The 23,055-nt window shown below is 38.0% G+C and overlaps 1 protein-coding gene across 15 annotated transcripts in view; it reads right to left on the bottom strand.

Annotated features, from left to right (window-relative positions):
• LOC115627862 (plasma membrane calcium-transporting ATPase 1) overlaps positions 1 to 23,055 on the bottom strand; it is a 35,464-nt gene that overhangs the window by 8,171 nt on the left and 4,238 nt on the right. For 4 of the 15 annotated variants that reach the window (XM_030523726.1, XM_030523727.1, XM_030523725.1 and 1 more), the window contains 16 exons: positions 17,036 to 17,207; positions 16,766 to 16,960; positions 16,404 to 16,690; positions 16,112 to 16,322; positions 15,116 to 15,157; positions 14,197 to 14,597; positions 13,860 to 14,102; positions 13,555 to 13,793; positions 13,049 to 13,493; positions 12,874 to 12,961; positions 12,482 to 12,795; positions 12,197 to 12,395; positions 11,900 to 12,111; positions 11,659 to 11,810; positions 10,098 to 10,236; positions 6,239 to 6,250 (listed from right to left, as the gene is read on the bottom strand). In XM_030523726.1, coding sequence (XP_030379586.1) covers positions 6,239 to 6,250; positions 10,098 to 10,236; positions 11,659 to 11,810; positions 11,900 to 12,111; positions 12,197 to 12,395; positions 12,482 to 12,795; positions 12,874 to 12,961; positions 13,049 to 13,493; positions 13,555 to 13,793; positions 13,860 to 14,102; positions 14,197 to 14,597; positions 15,116 to 15,157; positions 16,112 to 16,322; positions 16,404 to 16,690; positions 16,766 to 16,960; positions 17,036 to 17,192 — 3,336 coding nt within the window. In that variant the 5' untranslated portion in view covers positions 17,193 to 17,207. Of the gene's footprint in view, positions 1 to 2,594; positions 3,205 to 6,238; positions 6,251 to 10,097; positions 10,237 to 11,658; positions 11,811 to 11,899; positions 12,112 to 12,196; positions 12,396 to 12,481; positions 12,796 to 12,873; positions 12,962 to 13,048; positions 13,494 to 13,554; positions 13,794 to 13,859; positions 14,103 to 14,196; positions 14,598 to 15,115; positions 15,158 to 16,111; positions 16,323 to 16,403; positions 16,691 to 16,765; positions 16,961 to 17,035; positions 17,208 to 23,055 lie in introns of those variants that run through there. The other 11 variants (XM_030523732.1, XM_030523735.1, XM_030523737.1 and 8 more) reach the window with 6 other exon arrangements.

Below are 23,055 nucleotides of genomic sequence, written 5' to 3'. Positions count from 1 at the left end.
CGTATGCAACATGTTCCTAAGCTCCAACACATACTCATTTCTTCCTAGGCTTTGCAAAATGTTGCCGAATGAGCTTCTTTATTTTCTGACTTATACTTGGCAACATGCAGCCGAGGCAGCTTTCTTTTCAATGCATTTTTCTTTTTTTCTTCATTGAGCTCAACATGTTGCTGATTCTTGCGACTCAAGCGGGTAACTGTGAGTATCTTTTGAAAATTCGACGATGGACTAAGGGGGGCAGTCGTTTCTTAATAAGTATTATTTATTTCTATTTTCGATGTGGTTGTTCATACTATAGTTGCCTGTATACAATAATTTTGTTATTGTACATACATATATTAGATAGATAGATATACTTGTATGTAGTATGTAGGTAAGTAAGTACGAAGGAAAGCATGTTGTTGGCATTGGAACGCGCGTTCGAGTACTGATGGTGGTGGTAATGACTTCATCTTAACGACGATGAATATTTGGAGCGCAGCATGACGTTTCATGAACGTCCTTGCTCAGCTGGCGGCTCAAAAGCGAGTGAAAGGGGGCTGGGGTTATGGGTTCGGGTGCTGGTGGGCAGGTGCCGATTCCAAATAGTAAATGCTACGTGTGCGCAGGTTTGGAATTATCAGGGACAATGCCCGAGTGTGGGGGGAGGGGGGCGGGGGGTGGTGTCTGCGAACGATGCTCGAAATATAGTTGCGGCTAAAAGTGGTAATTTGGATTTATTAACTTAATTGGTTTTTATTGTTTTGTTTCAATTTCCACGTGCTCGTTATTGTGTTTTGTTTCTTTTCTTTTGCTACACTGCTTCATTAGGGTATTTACACAAAAAAAAAAGGGAAAAAGAAAAGGAAACCAAAAAATTTGAATTTTTACGTACGTTTCAATTCAGCGTATGAAGAGTTAGCTGGGCTAGTTGTTTTTGTGTTGCAGATTATAGTAGAAGAAGTAGTAGATAGTAGTAGTAGAAGATAATAGTAGAGAGTACATAAAAGACACAATGTGGAGGGTACCACAAGTACATGTACTTGTTGTAGTAGTTGTTGTTGTTGTTGTTGATGACTTGTTTTGTAGTAGTAGTAGTAGTAGTAGATGTTGTTGTTGTTGTTGCCGATGTGGACTAAGATCAGTTAAGATCCAATTCGTTCAAATTAAGTATCATTATTTGTAGTAGTAGTAGTAGAAGTGGTAGTAGTAGTAGTAGTAGTAGTTATTGTTGTTTTTGTTCTTATTGGCGTCTAATTGCCAGCGTTTTCTTGTTGTTGTTGTTGTTTTTTTGTTGTTGTGTGAGGGGGGCAAACAACTGTTCTTTGTATGCATACAAACATATTTGTATGTATGCATATGTATATAGTAGCTGTTGTTGTTGTTGGTTATGTGATTGTTTGTTTGTTTGTTTGTATTTGTATTTTGTTGCTTTTGTTTTTTGTTGTAAATTTTGGTATGGCAGTAGCTGTTGCTGTAACTGTGATTGAGGCACTTTTTTCTTCCAAAAAATTTGTATGTATATGTTATAAGTATGTATTGTATGTACACATGTGTATGCATGTTCGGTAGGCCCTATTTATGCTTCTTCTTCCTCTTCATCATCATCTTCGACATCTTATACTTGTTAGATCTTGTGTCGCTCTTCTATGCAAAATGCAAAGAGTTCCGTGCACACATTTCGTGCTAATTTATTATAATTATTAACATTATTATTAATTTTGTTGTTTGTTTTTTTTTTTTTTTCAATATTCTTTCAACAATTGTTTTTCCTAAAATGTTGCTGATTGACTTATGCATGTAGTATATCGATCAGCGGTGAGATGATCGCGTGTCAATCAACGTCAATCAGTGTCTACAAACTACACAACGATTTGAGTATTGCTAACATATATTTATTATTGTATATTTCTTTTGCTTTTCATTTCTTTTTGTGTTCATTTTGAGATTGTACGTTGTCCATATATGCTTTTTAAAAGTTGTAGTTGTAGCTCTAGGGATTCTTGTTTTTTTGTTTTGAAATTCTTTTTGTTAATTTTCCTAATGTGAGTGTAACATTTGCGTCAAAAAGCTTACTATCAATTTTTTAAATTTAATTAATTTTTTGTGTGTGTTTATTCAACGTTATTTGTTGTTTAACTTTTACAATAGTTTTTGTTTAGTTTTTGATCGCATATTAATGTATCTACATACATACATATATGGTAATTACTTGCATATGTTTAGGCTTAACAGTGCTATAAAACGATTTATACATTACTTCTATTTGACTACGTTTGGGCTAAGTATTCGCAAAGCGGTCGGAACTGATCATTAATGCCTTGGAACAGACCGATTCCCAGATGGGATCTGATCGCATCAGATCAGATCAGAATAGATCAGATCAGATTAGAGGTATGGCAGTCGCAGTCGCATGCCTTACTATTATTTGATTTGGATCTCTTGATCTATATTCTTCTACCCTCTTTTCTATACACTCAGCTAATAATACTCATCTCGTTTTTCAAATGTTCTTCTCTCATTTTTTTTTAGTTTTTTTTTTTTTTTTTTTTTTTTGTATTGGCGTGGAAAATTCCACCTAACTACAGAGATTTCTTATCACTATGCATTACTACGTCTACGTGTTAGCTTCTTGGTTGCTGCTCAAATGGTATACACATGTATTATACAGATACACGCGGGCACGCATGAGCGGTGCGTAATCACGAGGGTCCAGGGTCCGGGTCTGGCCCAACTTTTCTACGCTCTCTCCCTAGCGAGAGCGTTATAGAAAACCCATTGTGGTGCTGCCCACGCGTCTCATGCACGGCGCATTGCGTTGACTTTTGGTTAATTAGTTAGTTTATCCTCCCTTATTATTCCTCTTTCCTCACACTTTTTTCTTTCAGTTAGTTTCCTAGCATATCTGCTTTTCTTTCTGAACTTAATATGTAAATATGTATTTGTATATTAATAGTGTATTTTTTTCTCTTTTTTTTTTGTAGAGCTCATTTGGGTTATTTGCTGTTGATGTTTTTCTTTTGGTTGTTTTGTTGTTTGTTTGCTTTCATTTATGGGTACTTTTTCTGTCAGAAAGATGTGGGATTGTGTGTACGAGTATGTGTGTGTGTTCGTGTCTGTGTTAGGGAGTTGGTGGCTGTAGGTTAGTTTAACATTACATATAAGTACTTGATACTTTATTGCAATTGTCAATTACACTTCAGTCTCTCGGATTGGTTCCGCCGGCTTTAAAATTACAAAAATTAATAACAAATATCCGATAAATACTTTTGAAACAAACAAAGTTAAATGCAGAAGCTTAATATTTTTGTGTCCACAATCCAAACGAATAGAAACAGAAAACGTTAAGGAAATGAAAACAAAATCGTTAAATGAAAACACAAAAACACAAAGAAAACGAAAACGAAAACAGATTCGGATGATGGAACCTTTTTCTTGGCATCTAGCTAAATAAAAACGCATTGCCTACTCGAAAAAATAATCAATTGCTCTCTAGACACCAAAAATGCAATTGAAAAATAAAGAAACAAAAGGCTAGATAGTGAATGTAAGTGAAACAAAACCAAAAACGAAATGAACAAATTTAATAAACCCTGAGAAAAAGAAAGAAAACGCACAGATCTTCTTTCTTTTTTCTTTTTAAACATATTCTTTCAGATGCGAATTTTGCGAGTCTTGGTCTTATGTAACATGTATTTTGAGAATGCGAGTCCCTAAGGCGAATTTCGGATCTGCATATCTTACGAGTAGATGATCTAAGGGAACGAGAAACGCGGCGTTCATCTCTCGTTTATCGCTCGTATGTCAAGTCCCCACAGTTTCCAGATGTTACAAGTACATACAAAATATAATTCTACGAAAGAATCGACGCACCAGATTTGCACAGCAAGAGGTTCCGTATTAACAATGAACTAACAAATGGGGGAAAGCCCCGAGCCAAATCAAATGCAACTAAACTCTAAAATGGGTAGCCACAGTGTTTGTAAACGGGAACTCACATAATATATCGAATACTTATGTATAGTATCTACATATGTGTAGTATATACGAGTAGGTTTGTCACGCACACAATTTCAGGCAGTTATTGCATTTACATATGTATGTATGTACATCTGTAACTGAACATACAGCTCTTAAATTGTAATTAAAACCACACATATTGACACGCACACACACGTCTAGCACATGTTATTGGGAGATCGGGACAGCTGGTAAATTTTTCATGAGTATATGTATGTATGTATGTATTATTTATGTACAATAGTTTCGATTCTTACTAAGTAGGTATACGTATTTTGGTGTCATCAAAAAAATATCCAACACTCTTATTTCAAGATCACATCTCCAAATATTTTTTAGAAGGCATTATTTGGTCAGGATATTGAACTCAAATGGGATGGATAAGTATTAAAATAGAACATTTAAAAATCGGTGTGTTAAACTATAAATTCATTGATTGCAATCATCCTTTACACATCACTAGCATACAACATAGTTTTTTAAAGTTATAGTTTTCATAATGAAAGGAAAAGCATCATCTATTTATTTGACATCCTTAACTAAGTTTATGATAATTCCATATAAAGAAATCAAATTTTGAAATAGCAGTGCTATTTGTTCAAATTGTATAACGTGGTGGCAACGCTAAATCACGTTTGAACTTAAAAATGGTAAGTCTGGCAACGCCACACTGATCTAAGTAATGAGTGAAGTTGAAATCACGCCTCCACCTTAAGGAATCATTTCCACTGGAGGGAACTATTGAGGATCGCATCATAGATCCGTCAATTAGGAATCAAATTCCTCGGACAACTGGAGCTATATGGCTTGGCTCCACAAAAAATCGATTACATGTACATACATATAAGGAAATTTAGTTTCCTAAGCTATTCATAGGAGTTTTTACGTGTATATGTACATATATATTTTAAGAAAATGATCTAACAGCGACTATTAAAACGACTGTCTGTAGTGTATTGTGAGTTACTTGGTGTAAGTGGGTTTTTAGCATACTTTTATGGGCCGATATATATAATAACAGGTATATATGTAGGAACTGTAAATAATTAGATAACAGTCGAGAGTGCTCGACTATGATTAAGCCCCTCGATCCCATAAGAAGCAACCTGATAACGAGTGCGTATATATGTAGGTAATATGGAGATGGGGACCTACTGTGCGTGGTGGTGGTGGTGGGGATTGGCTGATCGATTGGTGGTACCGGTTCCTTTATGTGTATAGCCCCTCCGGGGAGGAATAGGCGTTTCACAACGGACATACATATTAACACTTTCCGGTCCAAGCAAACAGAGCATATAGAGTATGTATAGTCGCTTCCACACTGAGGACGATGACACTCTCTCACGTGTCTCGCACTGGACACGCACACGCACACACACACATATATATATGCATCCCATATATACATATACATACACACACTTAGCTGTTATGCCAAATGGAAAACTTGTAGATGCGTACATTATGCATTATGTGTGCATGTCGGTATTTCAGTATGGCATAGTGAGGAATATTGTTTGATTAACATTTTCTAAATAGTATACATGAGCATTGATTGTAAAGAGTCACGAAAACGAAAGCGGAAATCAGGAATAATCGAAGGTGGAAATCAAAATGTAACTTATCTCAAGTAAATCGATAACGATCGGGAAATCAAAAGTAATCGAAATCAGAATTAAATTCCAAATGAAAGGCACGAAGAACTACTATGTACATTCATGTGAAAGAACACAATTATGTATGTATTTCAAAATCGGTAATTACATTATAATTTGCAATAATCATAATAATAATAAGAACAAACGGAAGGTACTTATCAAATTTCTATGCTACGCACACATATGCATATATTATATATATGTATATAAGTATAGATATATATATATGTATAATGGCACATATTGTGTATAATATCGTACCATACTTATACATAAATATGCATATGTAAATGGCAGAAAGTCTATAGAAAGGATGATAGACAGATATGGGCGGGTAGCAGTGGGATGGACGATGTGGGAAGTGGGGGAGTGTGGAAAATAGGAAGCATTGGATTTTGATGGCAGTTGTGAAGCGAGGCAGTTGGTTGGCTGGTTGGGGATGGTATGGGGGTGGCAGCTGGTAGATGATGGGTGGGGGGAGAGCGGTGGGTTGGGGTGGGGTGGTGTGGAATGGAGTGGTAGGGTACATAACAAAACACCGTCTAGTTGCCAATAAATAAAATGAAACACACATTTCTTACCGGTACTGAAATCTGGGCGTTAGTTGAGTATTTGGCGCGAATTATCAGTTTCAGATTTTGCAATATTCGATTTCGATAGCGATTGCGATGTATTCGATAGTTTTGTTTTTTGTTTGTATTTTTTTGTTGCATTTTACGTTTGCATATTTTGGTTTTTAATTTTTTATTGTTTTGTTGATTTTATGAGTTTCAGTTTGCAATTTATTATTCATTTTGTTTTATTTATGATTTATGATTGGTATATATATATATGTATATATTAATATATATATTTTTTTTCATTTTTTTTTTTTGTCAATCGATCGATCGGGATTGGTTTTAAGCATTTTAAAAGAAGGATGAAAAATATGAATTGAAAATTATCAATTTTTTTAATATTAGTTCAAAAAAGTAGTTGCAGTGAATGATGGATCGGATAAAAAATTGATTTAGCGATTTTGTTTGTGTGTGTATGTGTGTGTGTGGTTGTTGTGTGAGTGTGTTTCTTGTGTGTCGTTCCTTCATTCGAGACAATTGAGAATTGAGGCACGCAATTTAGACAAACAAATAAATAACATTTTAACATAGTAGATATGTATGTATGTATGTATGTATGTAGTAGTATCTATGTAGTAGTATCTATGCATGTGTTTGTGTGTTTAGTGTTGAGTGTTGTACATATATTAGTCGATTTTAGCAATATATGTATGTATGTAATGTTGTTGACTTTTCAGACTGTAGCTGTTCAGATCTTATGGAATGCGGTATGAGTTCGAGAGAGAGCGAGAGACTGATAGGAAAGAACGGAAATTGAAAATAGGAAACGGTTAATGGTAACGGAAACTGGAAACCGAGAGCAAACAATAACTGAAGGTGAATATTGTGAATATAAACGAAATACTTGTACATACGTGTCTATATAAAAAACAAATAGCTCATCAAATGACACAAAACAAAAAAATCATTGCGGAATATTGCGTTTTTCATGTAGAATATGTATGTATATGTACACACATATATATATACGAGTATATACATATATAGATGTATATATCTGTATGTATATATAAATATGGCACGTCTTTGGTGAAAGGAGCAACAAAGGAGGCGTGGGAGTTATGGAAAAGTAAAGTACACAACGCCGAGCAGAGAGCGCCTTTAGGTCTCCATTTGGAAATTGTATGTTTGTGTCTGTGTCTGTGCCTGTGTATATGTATATGTGTGTGTGTGTGTGTGTGAGCGTGAGTGTATGTTGTGTTTGTTTTTATCAGTGTACCGTAGAGCGATGATCGACGCGACCTGACCTTTGCAAAAAGATATTGTGGTGAAAGATTTCCCGACACACAAGCGTCAATAATCAGACGGATGGCCAAGTGTAATGGAAACGCCAGCTACTGGAATACTGGATGGAATACCTACCCACAATACCGCCCGTGAAAAGCTCAATGCTACAAATGGACGAAGCCTGCGGCTTGCCAAATGCATATACATATGAATGTTTGTGTAAAGTTTGATGCATTTTTGTTGTTGTTTAGAAATTACTTTAAGTAGCTATGGGTGATTAGTTGTTGTAGAGTTAGCTAGGGGTTTGTTGGTTTTTGAGTTGTTTTTGGTTCGGTTTGGTTTGGTTAGTAGTACGTACACATGTTGTATTGAAGACAGAGACATAGAGAGAGAGAGAGAGAGAGGGGGGTGTGGATGATGGCATGAGTTTTTACTAAAGCGTCGTCATATACATATGCACTTTTCTATGTTTCACGTACACTGGACATGTATTTCTATTTATTGTATTTGTATAAGCATTCGGGAAGAGTATTGAAGTGTTCAACTAGATACATAGGTAGTAGGTGTAAAACTTGTTGCGGTTTAACAGATTATAAGGATAGCGTAGGCAAAAATTCTAAGCACAGGTGAGAATCAATCAGAGTGAGACGAAGAGCAAAAGAGTGTGATTTATTATTTTGTTAAGGATAATTTTTTTTAGAATAATAAGTTTCGAGAAAATGGTTTGAAGTTAAGTGGAAGAGAGACAGACAGACAGAGAGAGAAAGAGAGACAGACATAGTTACAGATAGAGAGAGAAAGCTAGAGAGGAGAGAGAGAGAGAGAAAGCTAAAGAAGATGAGTGGCTTTTTTATTTAATTTTCACTTTTAGGTAAAATTCAAATCCAAATCCAATAAAATTTGCCAACTACAAACGTTAAACATTTTGCTAACTACTAAGAGTTCAAAAATTACAATAGAAAAACCAAAAGAAATTTCAATTGAAAGGACGGGACCCTAGCGATCTGTGTGCCAACAATAAAGCTTCTTTAATCGCGGCATATACATATACATACATACACGACCATGGCTCCCTAGACTGGACTTATCTTTATGTGTTTTGTGGTTCCTAAATGGGATTTCTAAGCGAAACTTCGTCTCAAATCTGAGGTGTATACGAGTATGTACCTGTTATTGAAATGATGGAACATTTCAGAAGCATTTTCGAAGGATTGCTTTACAAAACTAGTCAACCAATTTTCTTGAGCTTTAAATTGGATTAATGTCTAGCTTTAGAATTATTTATGGAGGAGATGGAGCAATTTTGATTGGAGAAATAGGACAGGGAGGTATGGTGGACGGGGAGATGGTACTACTCCCCTTAATTTGGCTCGGTGCTGAATGCTTGACTATTTAAGTAATTAAAGTAGCTTTTGGAAACACAAATGCTGTGCGTCGTGTGCCCGAGTAGTATGTATTTATGTATGTATATGCATACATATGTATAGTATATGAAATGCCCGTATATGTATATGCACACACAAAGTATGCTTTATTTTTCAACATAACTGCCACGCCTGTTCGCATTTATGGTATTTGTATTTGTTTCGACTTCTCAGTTTCTAAAGAAAGGGTATCGGATCGGTATTGATCACGTCCGTGCTTGTTCGTGTGCGCACACAACAGACTCAAACACATAAGCGCGTTTTGTATGTACTGTACTGTACTGAATGTATATCGAAACGTCACGTAAATGGATATATGAAGTAAGTCAAATATAACATAAATCGATATTTGTAAGTATATGCAAAAATACGATATAACCCAATGAAAGAAAATAGTAAATAAACAAGTAGATAAGTATATCTCGCACTGAATGCCAAATTCGAGACAAAAAATCCAAAATTCTCAACATATTATTGAATGAATCAATCAATGAACAAATTCTTTTAAGATATAGATAAGTAATAAGACTTCAAATAATATTCATTACGTTCCCAATTGATGGTTAAAGTATGTGAAAAACTCGCGAAGATTTAAAAAGCATTAGTTGAGACGATCCACGATCCTAAACAGCTAATAGTTTTGGCATCAGAGGCCGGTGTCATTATCTTTTGGGGGGCGGGCCGCCTAAGATGTTTTAGGACTTTTGTAAGTAAATTTGCCGCCTTCCCCCACCAGACGTTCTGACACTGATCTCAATCCGATGGCAATTCCGATGCTGTATATCTATATCGAGATCGAATCGTTAGCCAGTTACTTCTGCGGTCGTATGCCAATTCTTTCAAAACACGAATGTGACTCCGGCGCAATGGTTCAAAAAATAAATAAAACGTATTGTATGTATGTCGATCGAAAATCAAAATACATATGTAAATCTGTACAAGTACGCCTGGCCATATATCTATGTATGTACTATATGCCCAAGCGCACGAATACGCGCTGAAAACTCAAATGAAAGTCAAATAACAATGTATAAATTATAATACGATATAAATCAAAAAAGTAGGATAAAATAACAAATTTGTAATCGATATTCCATCCGTAATAGAAAAAATCTTTTTTTTTTTGTATTTTTTTTTTTACTCGTTGGGCTGAAAGGTGAGAGCGCACTTACTTGGGTTTGTAGGCGAGTTAGACCGCGTATCCACAGAATTTGGCCGGCTCGTGGCTTCTTGTCGGAGTCAATGGAATCGAAACGCTCCTCACCCAAGTTCATGGCATCAGTATATTCTTCCGGATGGCCACGACCCCATCTGGAAACATGTCAGTAAAATTGTATAAGCGTCGAGAGGGATGTGTGTATATATTTGTATTTATATGTGTGTGTGTGTGAGACAGTTTGTATCTTTGTAAGTTCTTTTTTTGTTTTTTGTTTTTGTTAGTTCAAAGTCAATTAGTTCCATTCCCATTCCCGTGCCCCATTTCAGCGTTAAATAGAGAAATATTTTAAAAGTTAATGGGTGTGGTTGATGCATAAGTTGTTTTGATGCCTTGAATGTATCGAAGATATGTAGATAGTTAAGTATATATGTACAAATTAATTATGCTAACTCTCCATTGATATGTGCACAGATAATCCAATAGCTGCACAATTATAGGAGTCTTTCTGTCCTATAACTGACTGCAGATAAGAATGTATGCATTGGAATGGAATGGCGTGGAATTGGGGTTTAAAATTATTAGGCACAAATACACACACTGTACATACATATCAATGATATGATTTGGACATTAAGACTAACGCTACACGGACACTAAAACTATCAGTATCACAGATTAGCAAAGGTAATTACATTAACAAATAGTTGTATTGATGGGTGCCTTTTTTTACACATGATAGAAACACATATCTGTACATTATTTAACAAAGTACCTAAAATATGAGAAATTTAATAAAGGACCAGAGACGCAGGCCATCAATATCACATCACTTTTATGCAGCAAATAAAAGTTTATTCTCGTACTCTTAAGCCATAACTTATGCCTACATACAGCACATACAATATAACAATGTAAATAGATTTATTAAAAAAAAACACCAGCAAAAAAAAAAAACACAATAATTATTATAATAATAATAACAAGGAATTGACACACGCGATTGTTTTAAACATTTCTTGTGTCGATCTGACTTATCGAACTAAAATACTGAATTAAAATACATGGGCATGTAAGGCATGTTTTACATATAAGTATCTAAATATCTTCGAAATACTCGGCATTGGCATAGGCATACTTAATATCTTATTGGTATTCTGTGTCTGTGCGAGATTTATGTGACAGTGCGATCCAAAAAAGCGTGTGCAAGTATGTATCGAGACCGAACACAAATTCCAAGAACATCTCAAGTCACATCGAAAGTTATTTTAGTTTTTTGGTTGGTTCTTTTGGAATCATGTGGCTAGCGAATTAATTCTTAAGTTTAAGGTGTGAAATAGGCAATAAATTAACACTATTTATAGTTTCTTTGTTTGTTATAAGATTAATTGCATAGAATATATTATATTGGATTGGAAAGCAGAGAAGGGGGCGTGGCAGCTGGTCGCCCAAGGTGCGTGCGTGCGTGCGAGCGAGCGATCGTGCGTTGTGCGTGCATTTTGTGTGTTTGTTTGTTTGGTTTGGTTTGTTTGTTTGTGTGCTTGGGAAGCGTTTGTAAACATGAAACATTTACTCACGATAATATTTTAGGCAACTTTCTTGTAGGCACTGAAGTGATTAATTGTCCCCAGACTAATGTACCAATTCCGAAGAATACGCACCAGAGCCATTGGTCAAGTGAGAGGGCTCTTGTTGAGAAAGCCATTTTACCATATTGGATGATTAAGACCTGTCACCAAAAAAGAACGAAATACTCGATGAATACGCTATTCAAAGGGACAGTATGCACTTAATAATAATAAAGCTTAGGAGGCATACCTGTGATATCATAGTGAATATCCAGATGGTGTAGAAAATGGGATTTGTAAATAGACCCTCAATTACGTTGCGCTGACCATGAATTTTGCGTGCATTGATCTCATTGAAGAGTGTCATCATAACGAACGTGTTGAAGATTATGGTGAAATGTTGAGTTGGGCCAGCGTTGAGCTCTTGTCCGCGACCAGATTCAATGTCCAAAATCATATCGCCTACAAAAACCGAAGACAACCAAATATGCAATTAAACGTATTGTGAATACCTTCAAAAGAGGAGGCGATGGTGGACGAAACTTACCTACGAAGAGCAAGCCAAAAATGATTACCAATTGATACAGAGCCTGACCCAAAATGTTTTTCATCATTGTGCGGGAAATCAGTGGTTTTGTGCGGCCATATGGCTTGCGGAGCAGTAGATCGGGTGTCGGCAACTCCGTGGCTAAAGCTAGGGAAGCGAGGGTGTCCATAATCAGGTTAACCCACAACATTTGCACCGCCTGTCAATGTAGAGAAGAGGAATGGTATGTTGTACATTAATTGGAGAATTGGAGAGCGTCTGGGTGTCAGAGAGCGTTGCACGTACCTTGAGAGGCGAATCCTGCACAGCGCATGCGCCAATAAATGCGACAATCACGGCTACTACATTAACTGTTAACTGAAACTGTAAGAACTTGGCTATCGAATCGTACACATTGCGACCCCACATAACGGCTTTAACAATGCTGCTGAAATTGTCATCGGTGAGAATAATGTCGGAAGCCTCCTTGGCAACATCAGTGCCAGCAATGCCCATGGCAAAGCCAACATCGGCTTTCTTTAGAGCGGGTCCGTCGTTGGTGCCGTCGCCAGTTACAGCCACGACCTCGCGATTATCGCTAACCATACTGTCAATTATGCCTAAAATATAAATTGCGAGTAACAATTAAACACCACCGCATTCCCTATATTTAGAAGATTATTGAATTTCTTCCCCACCTTTAACCAAAGTGTACTTGTCGGTAGGAGATGAACGGGCCAATACACGCAGCTTGGGCCAGACCTTGTCAATAAGATGTTGCTGAATCTGTAAACAAAAAGGATTGTTTATAAAATTATACAAGTATATATGCATATGTATATATGTATATAGCCTTAGGCAGTGTTTACTCACATCGCCATTGCTGTCACGAATGCGTCGGTTGAATTCTTTGCCCTCCAGTATCAAGAAGTCATCGTTGGGTCGCAGAATACCACACTTGCTGGCAATGGAACGGGCCGTGTTGATATTATCACCAGTAACCATACGCACAGTAATGCCGGCACGCTGGCACTTGCGGATAGCATCGGGTACCTCGGGGCGCACTGGATCCTCAATTCCGACAACGCACAGACAGGTTAGGTTCGTCATAATGTTCTCTTCATCATCCCAATTGGGCTCGCCGTCGATGTGCACCTCATTGAGAGCCGCCTTGCCGGGCACAAAATCACGATAAGCCACCGAAATGGTGCGCAGGCCATCACATGCCATTGGCTCGATCACTTCGCGTATAAGACGCTCTTGCATATCACGTGTAAACTTCTCCAGAGTTCCTTCGTGGCCATAGATGAAGGAGCATCTTGAAATGATAAATCGAATATACATATCGTACAAATTATTATTATATTATTGACACTCACTTCTTCATGATGATCTCCGATGCACCTTTGGTGTAGAGCCGATAGCCACCGTTCGGTCTAGGAATAACCGTACCCATGCTTTTACGCACCGAATTGAATGTGTAGACGCGTGTGAACTTATCCTCGGGAATCTCATCTCGAATCGATTGATACTTAACACCCAGAGCCTGGACAAAGCCCAGCAGCGCGCACTCGGTCTTGTTGCCCACCTGTACCGGCAAATCACCGGGATTTGGACACTGCGAGACGGATAGTGAAAGGTTTCTTAAACGAACTTCTCAATTCAACTTGATTCGGACGCATACCATTATATTCGAGGTGTAGGCGGAGTTCACTGATATGCCCATGGTGATCAGATTGCCCACGTGCTGTGGTATGTCAGTAAGTGTTGGCAGAACCTTGCACAATTTCTCGCAGATATACGATTGCACAACGGTCATACGGTTGGTCGTAAGTGTACCAGTCTTATCAGAGCAAATGGCAGTGGCATTACCCATCGTTTCGCAGGCGTCCAAATGGCGCACCAAGTTGTTGTCCTTCATCATTTTCTGTCGACAGGAATAGAGTTTTAAGTTAGGAGATTGTAGGCGGTTGAGGAGAGAGAGGGCTGTGAGAGAATGAGAGTCAAGTCAGTCCACTTACCTTAACCGAATAGGCTAGAGATAGTGTTACGGCTAGCGGCAGGCCCTCGGGTACCGCCACCACTAATACTGTGACACCAATAATCAAATGCTTCACAAGGTTATTGGCGTATGTGTTCTTCCATGGTCTGTCATCGATCACAAAGGTCTTGATGCAGAACTGTATTATCAAAATAATGACCGTTAGCACGGCAATGGTGGAGCCTGCATAACCAATTTGTATTGCCAGCTTTGTCAGTTTCGCCTGCAGCACAGATTTCTCCTTCTTGTGTCCCGTTTCAGCGGTTGATGTCGATGGTTGCTGAACATGATTGCCATCCGATTCCGATTTGATAACCTCGCTCTGCGTCGTCTGTGGCGGATGTGCCGCGGCTTTCATTGGGGTGCGGCCATCGTTCTCACCTGCATTGTCCGCAAATCAGTATCACATTGTAGTTTTTAGTTTCTCTGTTTTTTCTTTTTTACTTTTCACTTTTAGTTATAGTTATGGTTTTCATTCAATTGGTTACGAACGCATTAGCACGTTCCATTAACTGATTATAATACATTGTCTGTACATCTACATATATCTAGAAAGAGTGCCCTCTCACCCCCTGATTTATAGATATATACAAATATATACATGAATAAACAAATAAAAAAAATTAAAAAAAACTGTACAAAGATTCAAAATCCATAATGCGTCTTTTGAAACCCCATTGCTGAAACAAGAAGTGGTTATTGTTTCTTTTTTTTTTTTTTTTTTTGGTTTAAACTGTACGATTACGACATTAACCTTTCATTTCATTTACCCCATATATCGATACACAATCTTCTTCAATCATTCTTCAACTGAAAACTATACAAACAATTACCCCGACGATCCCCCGATTATAACAGCTAGAGTTCAACAAACACATAAACTGAAACAAATTATTCACCTGTCAAGCTTTTGCTCTTTTGCTTGCTCGCCTTTTTAGCTTCTGATCATTGGGAATTCAAATTCATTTTTATGTTGGTTGATTCAATCAATGTTCCGTTTTGTTTTAGTGATTGGTTTTCGGTCAATTTCGGGTAAGTTATACGATTGGATTTTAATTTGTTTATTTGATTTGTTTTTCATTTTTTGGTTTTTTTGTTGTTGTTTTGGTGTTTGGTGGTGGTAGAGTGGTTTTGATTGATTGGTTGGTTGTTTGATTGAGGTAGATGAAGGAGTTCAGTGATGGATCAATCAATTCAATTCACATCATGCAACACGTATGACAATTGGAATATGGAAAAATAAAAATAAAAACAAAAACAATATAATTATAGATTATTGATTGCAATACATTTAATAATTAATTGTGTGGCTGGCTCATAATCCTTTTTTCTTTTTTAAGTACCCAAAAAACAGAAGAACAGAAGATTAAAGAACTGCATTGTTGCTAAGCGCTAAGCAGAACACTTGGATTGCCGAATCGGCTGGCACTATATGTGCGTATAAGATCGGCAGATACACGTATATAGAACGTTGTTGGGTGGCCGAGCCACGAGTAGTCCTCTTGCCAGTATATCTTTGCAGAATAGAAGCCGCATTTTGTTAGAGAGATAGCATGATCTACTAAGTACTAAGTATACAGCATGTAGTTACAAAATTCAAAGCAAGTGATTTTCAATAGATTGGGATTTTGAGGATATATAAAAATGGGGTTGAAAACAGTGCCCAAAGAATTAGTCTACAAACATATATATATGTATTAGTGTGGGGGGACAGCGTCATAATGCTGGGCTGGGCTAGACTGGCTGGCTAGCAGACTAAATAATTGGGTAGCTGGCTTCTTATTATACGAAACGGATAATGTAAGTTTGAGTGTACAGAGGAAAGTTTCGGGTCGTTGTGGGTCGTTTGTGAGGGTGTGGTCGTCGTTGCTATTTAATTGAAATGACATAATTACCTTTCTTCATCTTCTTAATTTCCGCTTCCTGTTCATCGACGGCGGCGCCAAGCAGAGTGAAAATAATGCCAGCTTGCGAGTTGACACCCACGGCTGTCACAATCATTTTGCCGCTTCCTTCCATAACGTGGGTGCCGGATAGAACCATGGGATCGACATCGGTACCCTTTTTCACATGATCAGACTCGCCAGTTAGCGAAGACTCGTCCACCTGGTAAAGATGAGCAATCAAATCATATCAGGATTTGTAATATTACATCTTAAATAATGAATGGATCGTACGACAACGCACCTTTAAATCGTTGCTTTGTATAAGGCAGCCATCAGCGGGCAAAAGGTCGCCGTACTTGATCTGGGCAATATCACCCACAAGAATGTCACCAACGGAAATTTGGCACACCTCGCCGCCGCGTATAACGGAAAACTTGTGCTCACCCTCGATGCGGCTCTGAAGGCCGCGGAATTGTCGTTCCTTTGAATAATCATTGAACGCTGTAACTAGCACAACTACAATGACCGAAATAAGGATAGCCAGACCCTCGATCCAACCATGGTGTTCGTCCTCCTCTTGAAGTAAAGCTGAAAAATGCAAAGTGAAAAGGTAATGTGGTGAGGGATTCAAATGGGGAGACGGTTTATATTTTGGTTACTCACGTGCATCCTCGTCGGCGGGTTTGTAAAATGATAAACCAAGTGATACTAATGCAGCTACCTCTAAAATAATAAGTGTTACATCTTGAAGCGCCTCCCAGACTAGTGTTAGAAATGTTTTTGGTGGCTTCGGTGGTATTACATTCGAGCCGAATGTCTCACGTCTGTGCTCCTCATCAGCTTTGGACCCACTTAGGCCTACGGGTGGGAAATGAAAACAAACTCAATGTCGATCCAAAATGAAAATATCCTTTCAGATGGGATGGGAATTACCTTCGTTCGGAGATGTGTATAACTTCTTGCATATCTCATGAATACCACCGAATTCACTTATCTTCGCTACACCTTCCCTGCCACGGTGCTCCATGAGCTCTCGTAATTGTTTAAGAGAAATCCCATATTGCGCCGGTCTTCCATCGATTGTGGCCATTTGTTATAATATAATCTGAAAGTGTAAAAATGCAATTGGATGCATCAGTAAACTCATATAATAGACCTTTGTGTATCTGTTTGTGGGTGTGTGTGTGTGTATGTGTGTGTGTAAACTTTATGGATTTTGCATGAACAAAACGTAAAAATAAAACGAACTCAATAACAATAAATAATAATAATAGAAGCTCCTCTTGATGCAGCAATATGCAAAAATGTAGATAATGCAAGACCTGACCTTATAGCTAGACTATAGCTATAGCCTGCAGCTGGATGTCTATTATTTGGTTTGTATAGGTTTGTATATACGGGAACGCAATCGCAGTATATGAAATGCTTGTCGCTGAAACTAAGGCATGATTCGCATATGGCATCTCTGCCTGTTCGCCTGCTCGCCTCCGATTCTATCTCTTCCTCTGCCGCCTCTACTGAATGCCTGAATGCCGCCTCCCTGTGTGTAAAGCCCATTTGAGAAACTCATATGTATATAATTAGACGCGTTCGTCTGTGTCTCTACTTTTTGTGTCTGCGTGATAGTCTGTCCATCTGTCCATTTGTCTACCAGCCCCTGCCTGCCCGCCTTCCTGTCTGCCCACCACTTCGTTCCCCCTTTCTTTCTTTAATTCTTTCTTTCTTTCTTTCTTTCTGGCCAGCCGGATATTTTTTCGTTCGAATGTGTGTGTGTCCTAATGGTGCTGATGCTGATGCTGGTGCTGGTGCTGGTACTGGTGCTAATGCCGATGCCGATTCCGATGCGATGCTGTGAGAAACTCTCACCGAGTCTCGCAGTATTTAGATTTTTCAGCTATCGTGCGTATAGAAGACGCGCCGGTTGGTTGGTTGGTTGGCTGGCTGGCTGGCTGGGCAGACACACACACCTAATATTTGCATTGAACAAAAAAATATTTCGAAAATAAATCAACAAATTCGCCTGGGCAAATATACGTATACGTAGTTATACTATATGTACATATGTATGTATGCGGCTGGCTAGTTGGCTGGCTGGCTGGCTGGCTTTTATCTCAGAGCGTCGTCGCCGTCGTCGTCTTCATCGTCTAGCAACCAAAACCAAAATGCTCACGCCTCACGGGTGGCGAGCACGAGACAACGACGTCAGCAAATTGGCCAAGAAGCAATAAGTAAGGGGGCGCAGGGGTCAAGGCATCAATTGGACAGCCTCATATGGGGAAGGAGAAGGTGGGAGGGCGCGAGAGAGAGTAGGCTTTTAGTAAAAGAATATGATTATTTTGGCTAATCAATTTCAATTTATATAGTCTAGTATATATATAAGAATTAATTGCAGCAATGCCTGCTACTATATACATAATATTGTAGAACTGATTGATCTATGATCGTGGATTTGACTTAGACTTGTCTTTTAATCACTTTCTTTTGCCCCGATGATCACATAGTAACTGATCTTAACTGATTTGTCCATTGTTTAAAAAGCATGATCGGTATTTGGCAACGATTTGGAAGCTAAACAAAATTAGAATGAGTGCTCGCTTGTGTAGAAAATAAAAATTGTACCGAATATTATAGCTGATCAGTGATCACTGGAGGCGATCAATGGAATTTGGCCAATGGAGCCAGGTAGGCATTGATATGCATAAACAAAAGCCTGGTCGGCTGACGTACATGGCATTGTACTAGTCACTGGTCTCTAGATGATAGTCTATGTTCTAGTCTTTGTAACCATTCTATTTTTATCGGTACTCTCTCTCCATTGCTCTTCTTGTAAACATTACACACACACACACACACACACACACACACATAAACACACAAGCACACACATTATTGCCCCTGAAGAACAATCTAAGGAGATATTAGACGCGCTGAGACTGAGCGAGCGCATTGGGAAATGGAGAGAGTGACAGAGACGGAGGCAGAGAGAAGCAGAGAGAGTAGAAAAACTAATTAATTAGTCAAATGATGTGTATTAAAGTCCTTCTACTACACACAAAGATAGCTATAAAGATGCCCGCTGAACCCCAAGCACCTTCAACTTGGAAATATTCACACGCACATAGTACATTATTTGTGTATGCGGTATGGTTCGGTTTTGTATGGTATGGTATGGTTTGGTATGGTATGGTATGCTACGGTTTGGTACACAAGTACATAAAACACACTAAATATATTAAAGCTTTTTGCGACCGACGCTGGCGACTTTGGCGAGCGAACGAGCATGAGAATACGAGTATACGAGTATGTTCGCAATGTATCTAAATATAGCGGCTTCACCTGAATTCCACAAACCGTCCCAAACGTCCCAAATGTCCCAAACTATCTGCGATGGCTGCCCTTCAAAGCAGGAGGGAATATGCTGTCTTTATACGAGTATATACATACATACATATATATATATATATATTATACATGCATATATGTAGATATGTATGTAGATTTTGTAGTTATGCTAAGCTTTGGTCTGGTCCTTAACGGCACGGAAGCACGGAACCACTCAACTAGCTGCCTGCCCGAAAAGACGTCCAAGCGAAAACTAATTACCATGCACTGCATGCCAAGTTGTTTTTATTGGTCAGTCAGTTGGGTTAGTTAATAAGTAGGGACGTTTTATGTTAGTCAAGATAAGTGTTCTTTGCGGTCTTTATGTTCGTTTATGACGACAGCACCCACAATCTTCGGGACGTCGCGACGATACCGCAGTATGGCGTCATAGACGACTTATCAGAGCCGGTGAGGCAATCTTTCTCTGTTTGCATGGCGGTGGCGGCTGCGGGTATATGTAGTATATACTATAAATCTCGCAAAATGTAGATGGGACCGGTTTGCGGTACTTGTCAATGCTAAAATTTATGCGTTGTCAAAACGCCAGAAAGCCCGCTATCGTAATTCCATATTGTGAATACATATGTGATATGTGTATATTTGATTCAAATACTGATTGCAGCTCGAGAAAATCGTCATTCCTAGATAAGGACTTCAAGAGTTATACTTGTATGTATGTACACGTGTAGTACTCGCACTATGTTGTTCTGACTCTGTCCACCAGCGTTCCCATATAATCATACAATTATTATTGTTATTGCAAAAGCGTATAATTGTAGAATATGTGTATGTACAAACATATGTATATACTAGATACAGGCATATAATACAAGGTCTTTCAATCGTTTGCCATAGCGCATGCGAAATCAAGGCCTATACACACATATCGTACATACATACACACACACAATATGTACATATATTCTCTGTACAATTGTACATTTGTTTGTTTGTTTGTTTGGCTAGTGTAGTGCAGTTTGGCGTCTGGTACTCATAAACATGTCGATACAAATACTGGTAATGACCAATGGCAACCAAATCGTACGGCATTAGCCAGCCAAGGTAGTGACGTCAAAGTAAGCAAAACAAAAAAAGGAAAAAAAAGCCACAATAATAATCAAAAATCTTTGTGTAGATAGATATAGTATGTACTATATGTCCATATGTGGCATATCTTTTACGTAACGCATTAATAAAACGGGAAAGGTGTTTAGTAGTTTGGAGAAACCAACAAATTTAAAACGTAGACGATTATCTTAAAACTCACTCAGCACGTAAACAACTGAGAATGCAATATCTGGGAAATAATGAGCAACTCACTCTACTCAATGTTTTTATTAAGTCTACAATAATTACTGAGCAATGTTTCTCATCATTATTATTATTTTTTTATTAAGATAAAATTATATCTGATCTAGTCATCATTCTTCTCAGAATACTACAGAACGAGCACAGGCGAGTCATGCTTGAGCAACCATTTCGGTGCATATGGAGTCTACGAACAGCAAATGTTATTGGATTACTGTCACAACTATGACATATTTGATAAGCGCCCCATTGCGTGCCAATAAAACGATTCCAACATATTCGACGATCCAATCTGGCACGTGCTTGCACTCCACATGCCGGCAAATATTAGCCCATAATATTTTATTTGCTTGTATATATGGATAATAATAACAAACAATCAATATTTTCAATTGGTGGGGTTTGGTGATTTACGAAATTTCCGAAAAATTTTTATGATAATTTTCTGTTAATTTGATCGGTAATACTATATAAAACATTCCTGTTGTGTTGTTCAGACATTTTTCAGTTACATTTATATTTACATATACTCGTACACTTCACTGAAAAGTGAAAAGAGTACATTGCTTTGGGCGTGTGCGGTTTTTAATACCTAGAAGAATTAATGGTAGATCCAATATTATGGCTATATACTCGCTTATGACGATAAGTACGCTTGCCTTCAGTTATGGAGCAATTATTGATATATTTGATCGAATTGTTTGGCCATTATATCCTATGTTTTTATGAGAAGTTCTATTTTACTCATCAAAATATTGGGCACAAATTTTGGAACAAGCTTAACTTTGTTTGTATAGAAAGATTTGGAAGCAAAAAGTACACGAAAGATATGTAGTTTATGATCATAGAGGGAATATCGCTATGCAGTGAGAATTGAACTAAATTAGTATATTCGTATGTCCCGAAAGGGTTTGACTCAAAATTACCATTATACTGCTATTTATTAATAATTCCCAAGAGGTCATTCTACCATTGTGTGCTATTAATACGAGCTGTGGGCGCTTGATTTATAAGCGTGCTGTGCTTTGTAAAATTCTACCACGTACAATGAGAATTGGTTAGTGTGGGTGTTGATTGGAAACTAACAAATAATTTAATATGCAATGCGGGTGCGATAAATGAAAAAAGTAGGCTCATGAGTCAAATTAGAAACACGCTAGACGTAACATGTCCTTAAGTGCTTCAAAGCCTTAGGCCTTGGTAGTTCCGTGGGAACAATTCTTGGGCAATGTTTCCAAAACTTTGTAATACTTTTGCCATACAGTTCGTTGAGTGTACTTTGTTCATGGAAAGTCTTAGTTGACGCCCACACACTTATGTATGTACAGATATCTGTTACAAAGTTTGTTTATTGTTTTTTCTTTTTGTAAATCCAAACGGCTGCTTGTGTTCTCAATGGGCTTATCGAGAGGCGCACACAAACATACATACATAAGTACATATTTACAAGCAAATATCATATTTAAATGTTCCCGTTTTTTCTTTCTTTTGTTTTTTCTTCTGAGGCTCAGCTTTGAGGTTGACGCACGAGCATGACAATGTCGCCGCCAACGGACGCTTTGGATTCGAAATCGGATTCGGATTCGGACTCGAGGGGCAGGGTTCGGTGTATTGCAGCTCCAGTTCGGAGTTGACAATGAGCAATCGCAATTTAATTTATTATTTTTATCGTATTTAACGCCGGGTTCGATGTCTGTTTACTTAATACGGCTCACACACATGCACGCACGCACACTACATACATAAGTACGTACGCCTGTATGTACAGTACATGGCAGCTTTTGTTATTGTTGTTGTTGTTTGCACTTGTAGTAAGCTGCGCTTAGGCTTTAGCCTTTTAATTTTGCTGTATTGACATTCTCTGCACGCTGTTTTGTTGTTTTTGTTGTTGGTTTTTTGTTTTTTTCTTGAACTGCACGGAATTTCAATTAGACAAGAAAGCCTTAGCCCAAAAGACTTCAAGGCACATTGTAGAAAGAAAGCCCACGATGGGCACGAGATATGAAAAAAAAAAACGCACAGAAGGTATCAGAAAATAGAAAAACAACAAATTCAGAAGCACGCACGTTATGTTTGACGAATGCTCCCGAGGGACAAGTTGGGCTTCATGTACCTTTCTTTTATATACATATGTATGTATGTATATGGATGTAAGTATGTATGTATGGGTGTATGTATGTATATATGTACATAGATATTATTGCACCACGCCCACGCACGCCTTTTGCCTAGAAGTTTTATAGCAACCTACTGCCTAGTGT

This window comes from Scaptodrosophila lebanonensis, unplaced genomic scaffold (assembly GCF_003285725.1).
Source record: "Scaptodrosophila lebanonensis strain 11010-0011.00,11010-0021.00 unplaced genomic scaffold, SlebRS2 tig00000098-arrow-pilon, whole genome shotgun sequence".
Taxonomy (NCBI): Eukaryota; Metazoa; Arthropoda; class Insecta; order Diptera; family Drosophilidae; genus Scaptodrosophila; species Scaptodrosophila lebanonensis.
The sequence above is the reverse complement of the archived record's forward strand: the minus strand, read 5'-3'. Positions and strand labels throughout refer to the sequence as shown.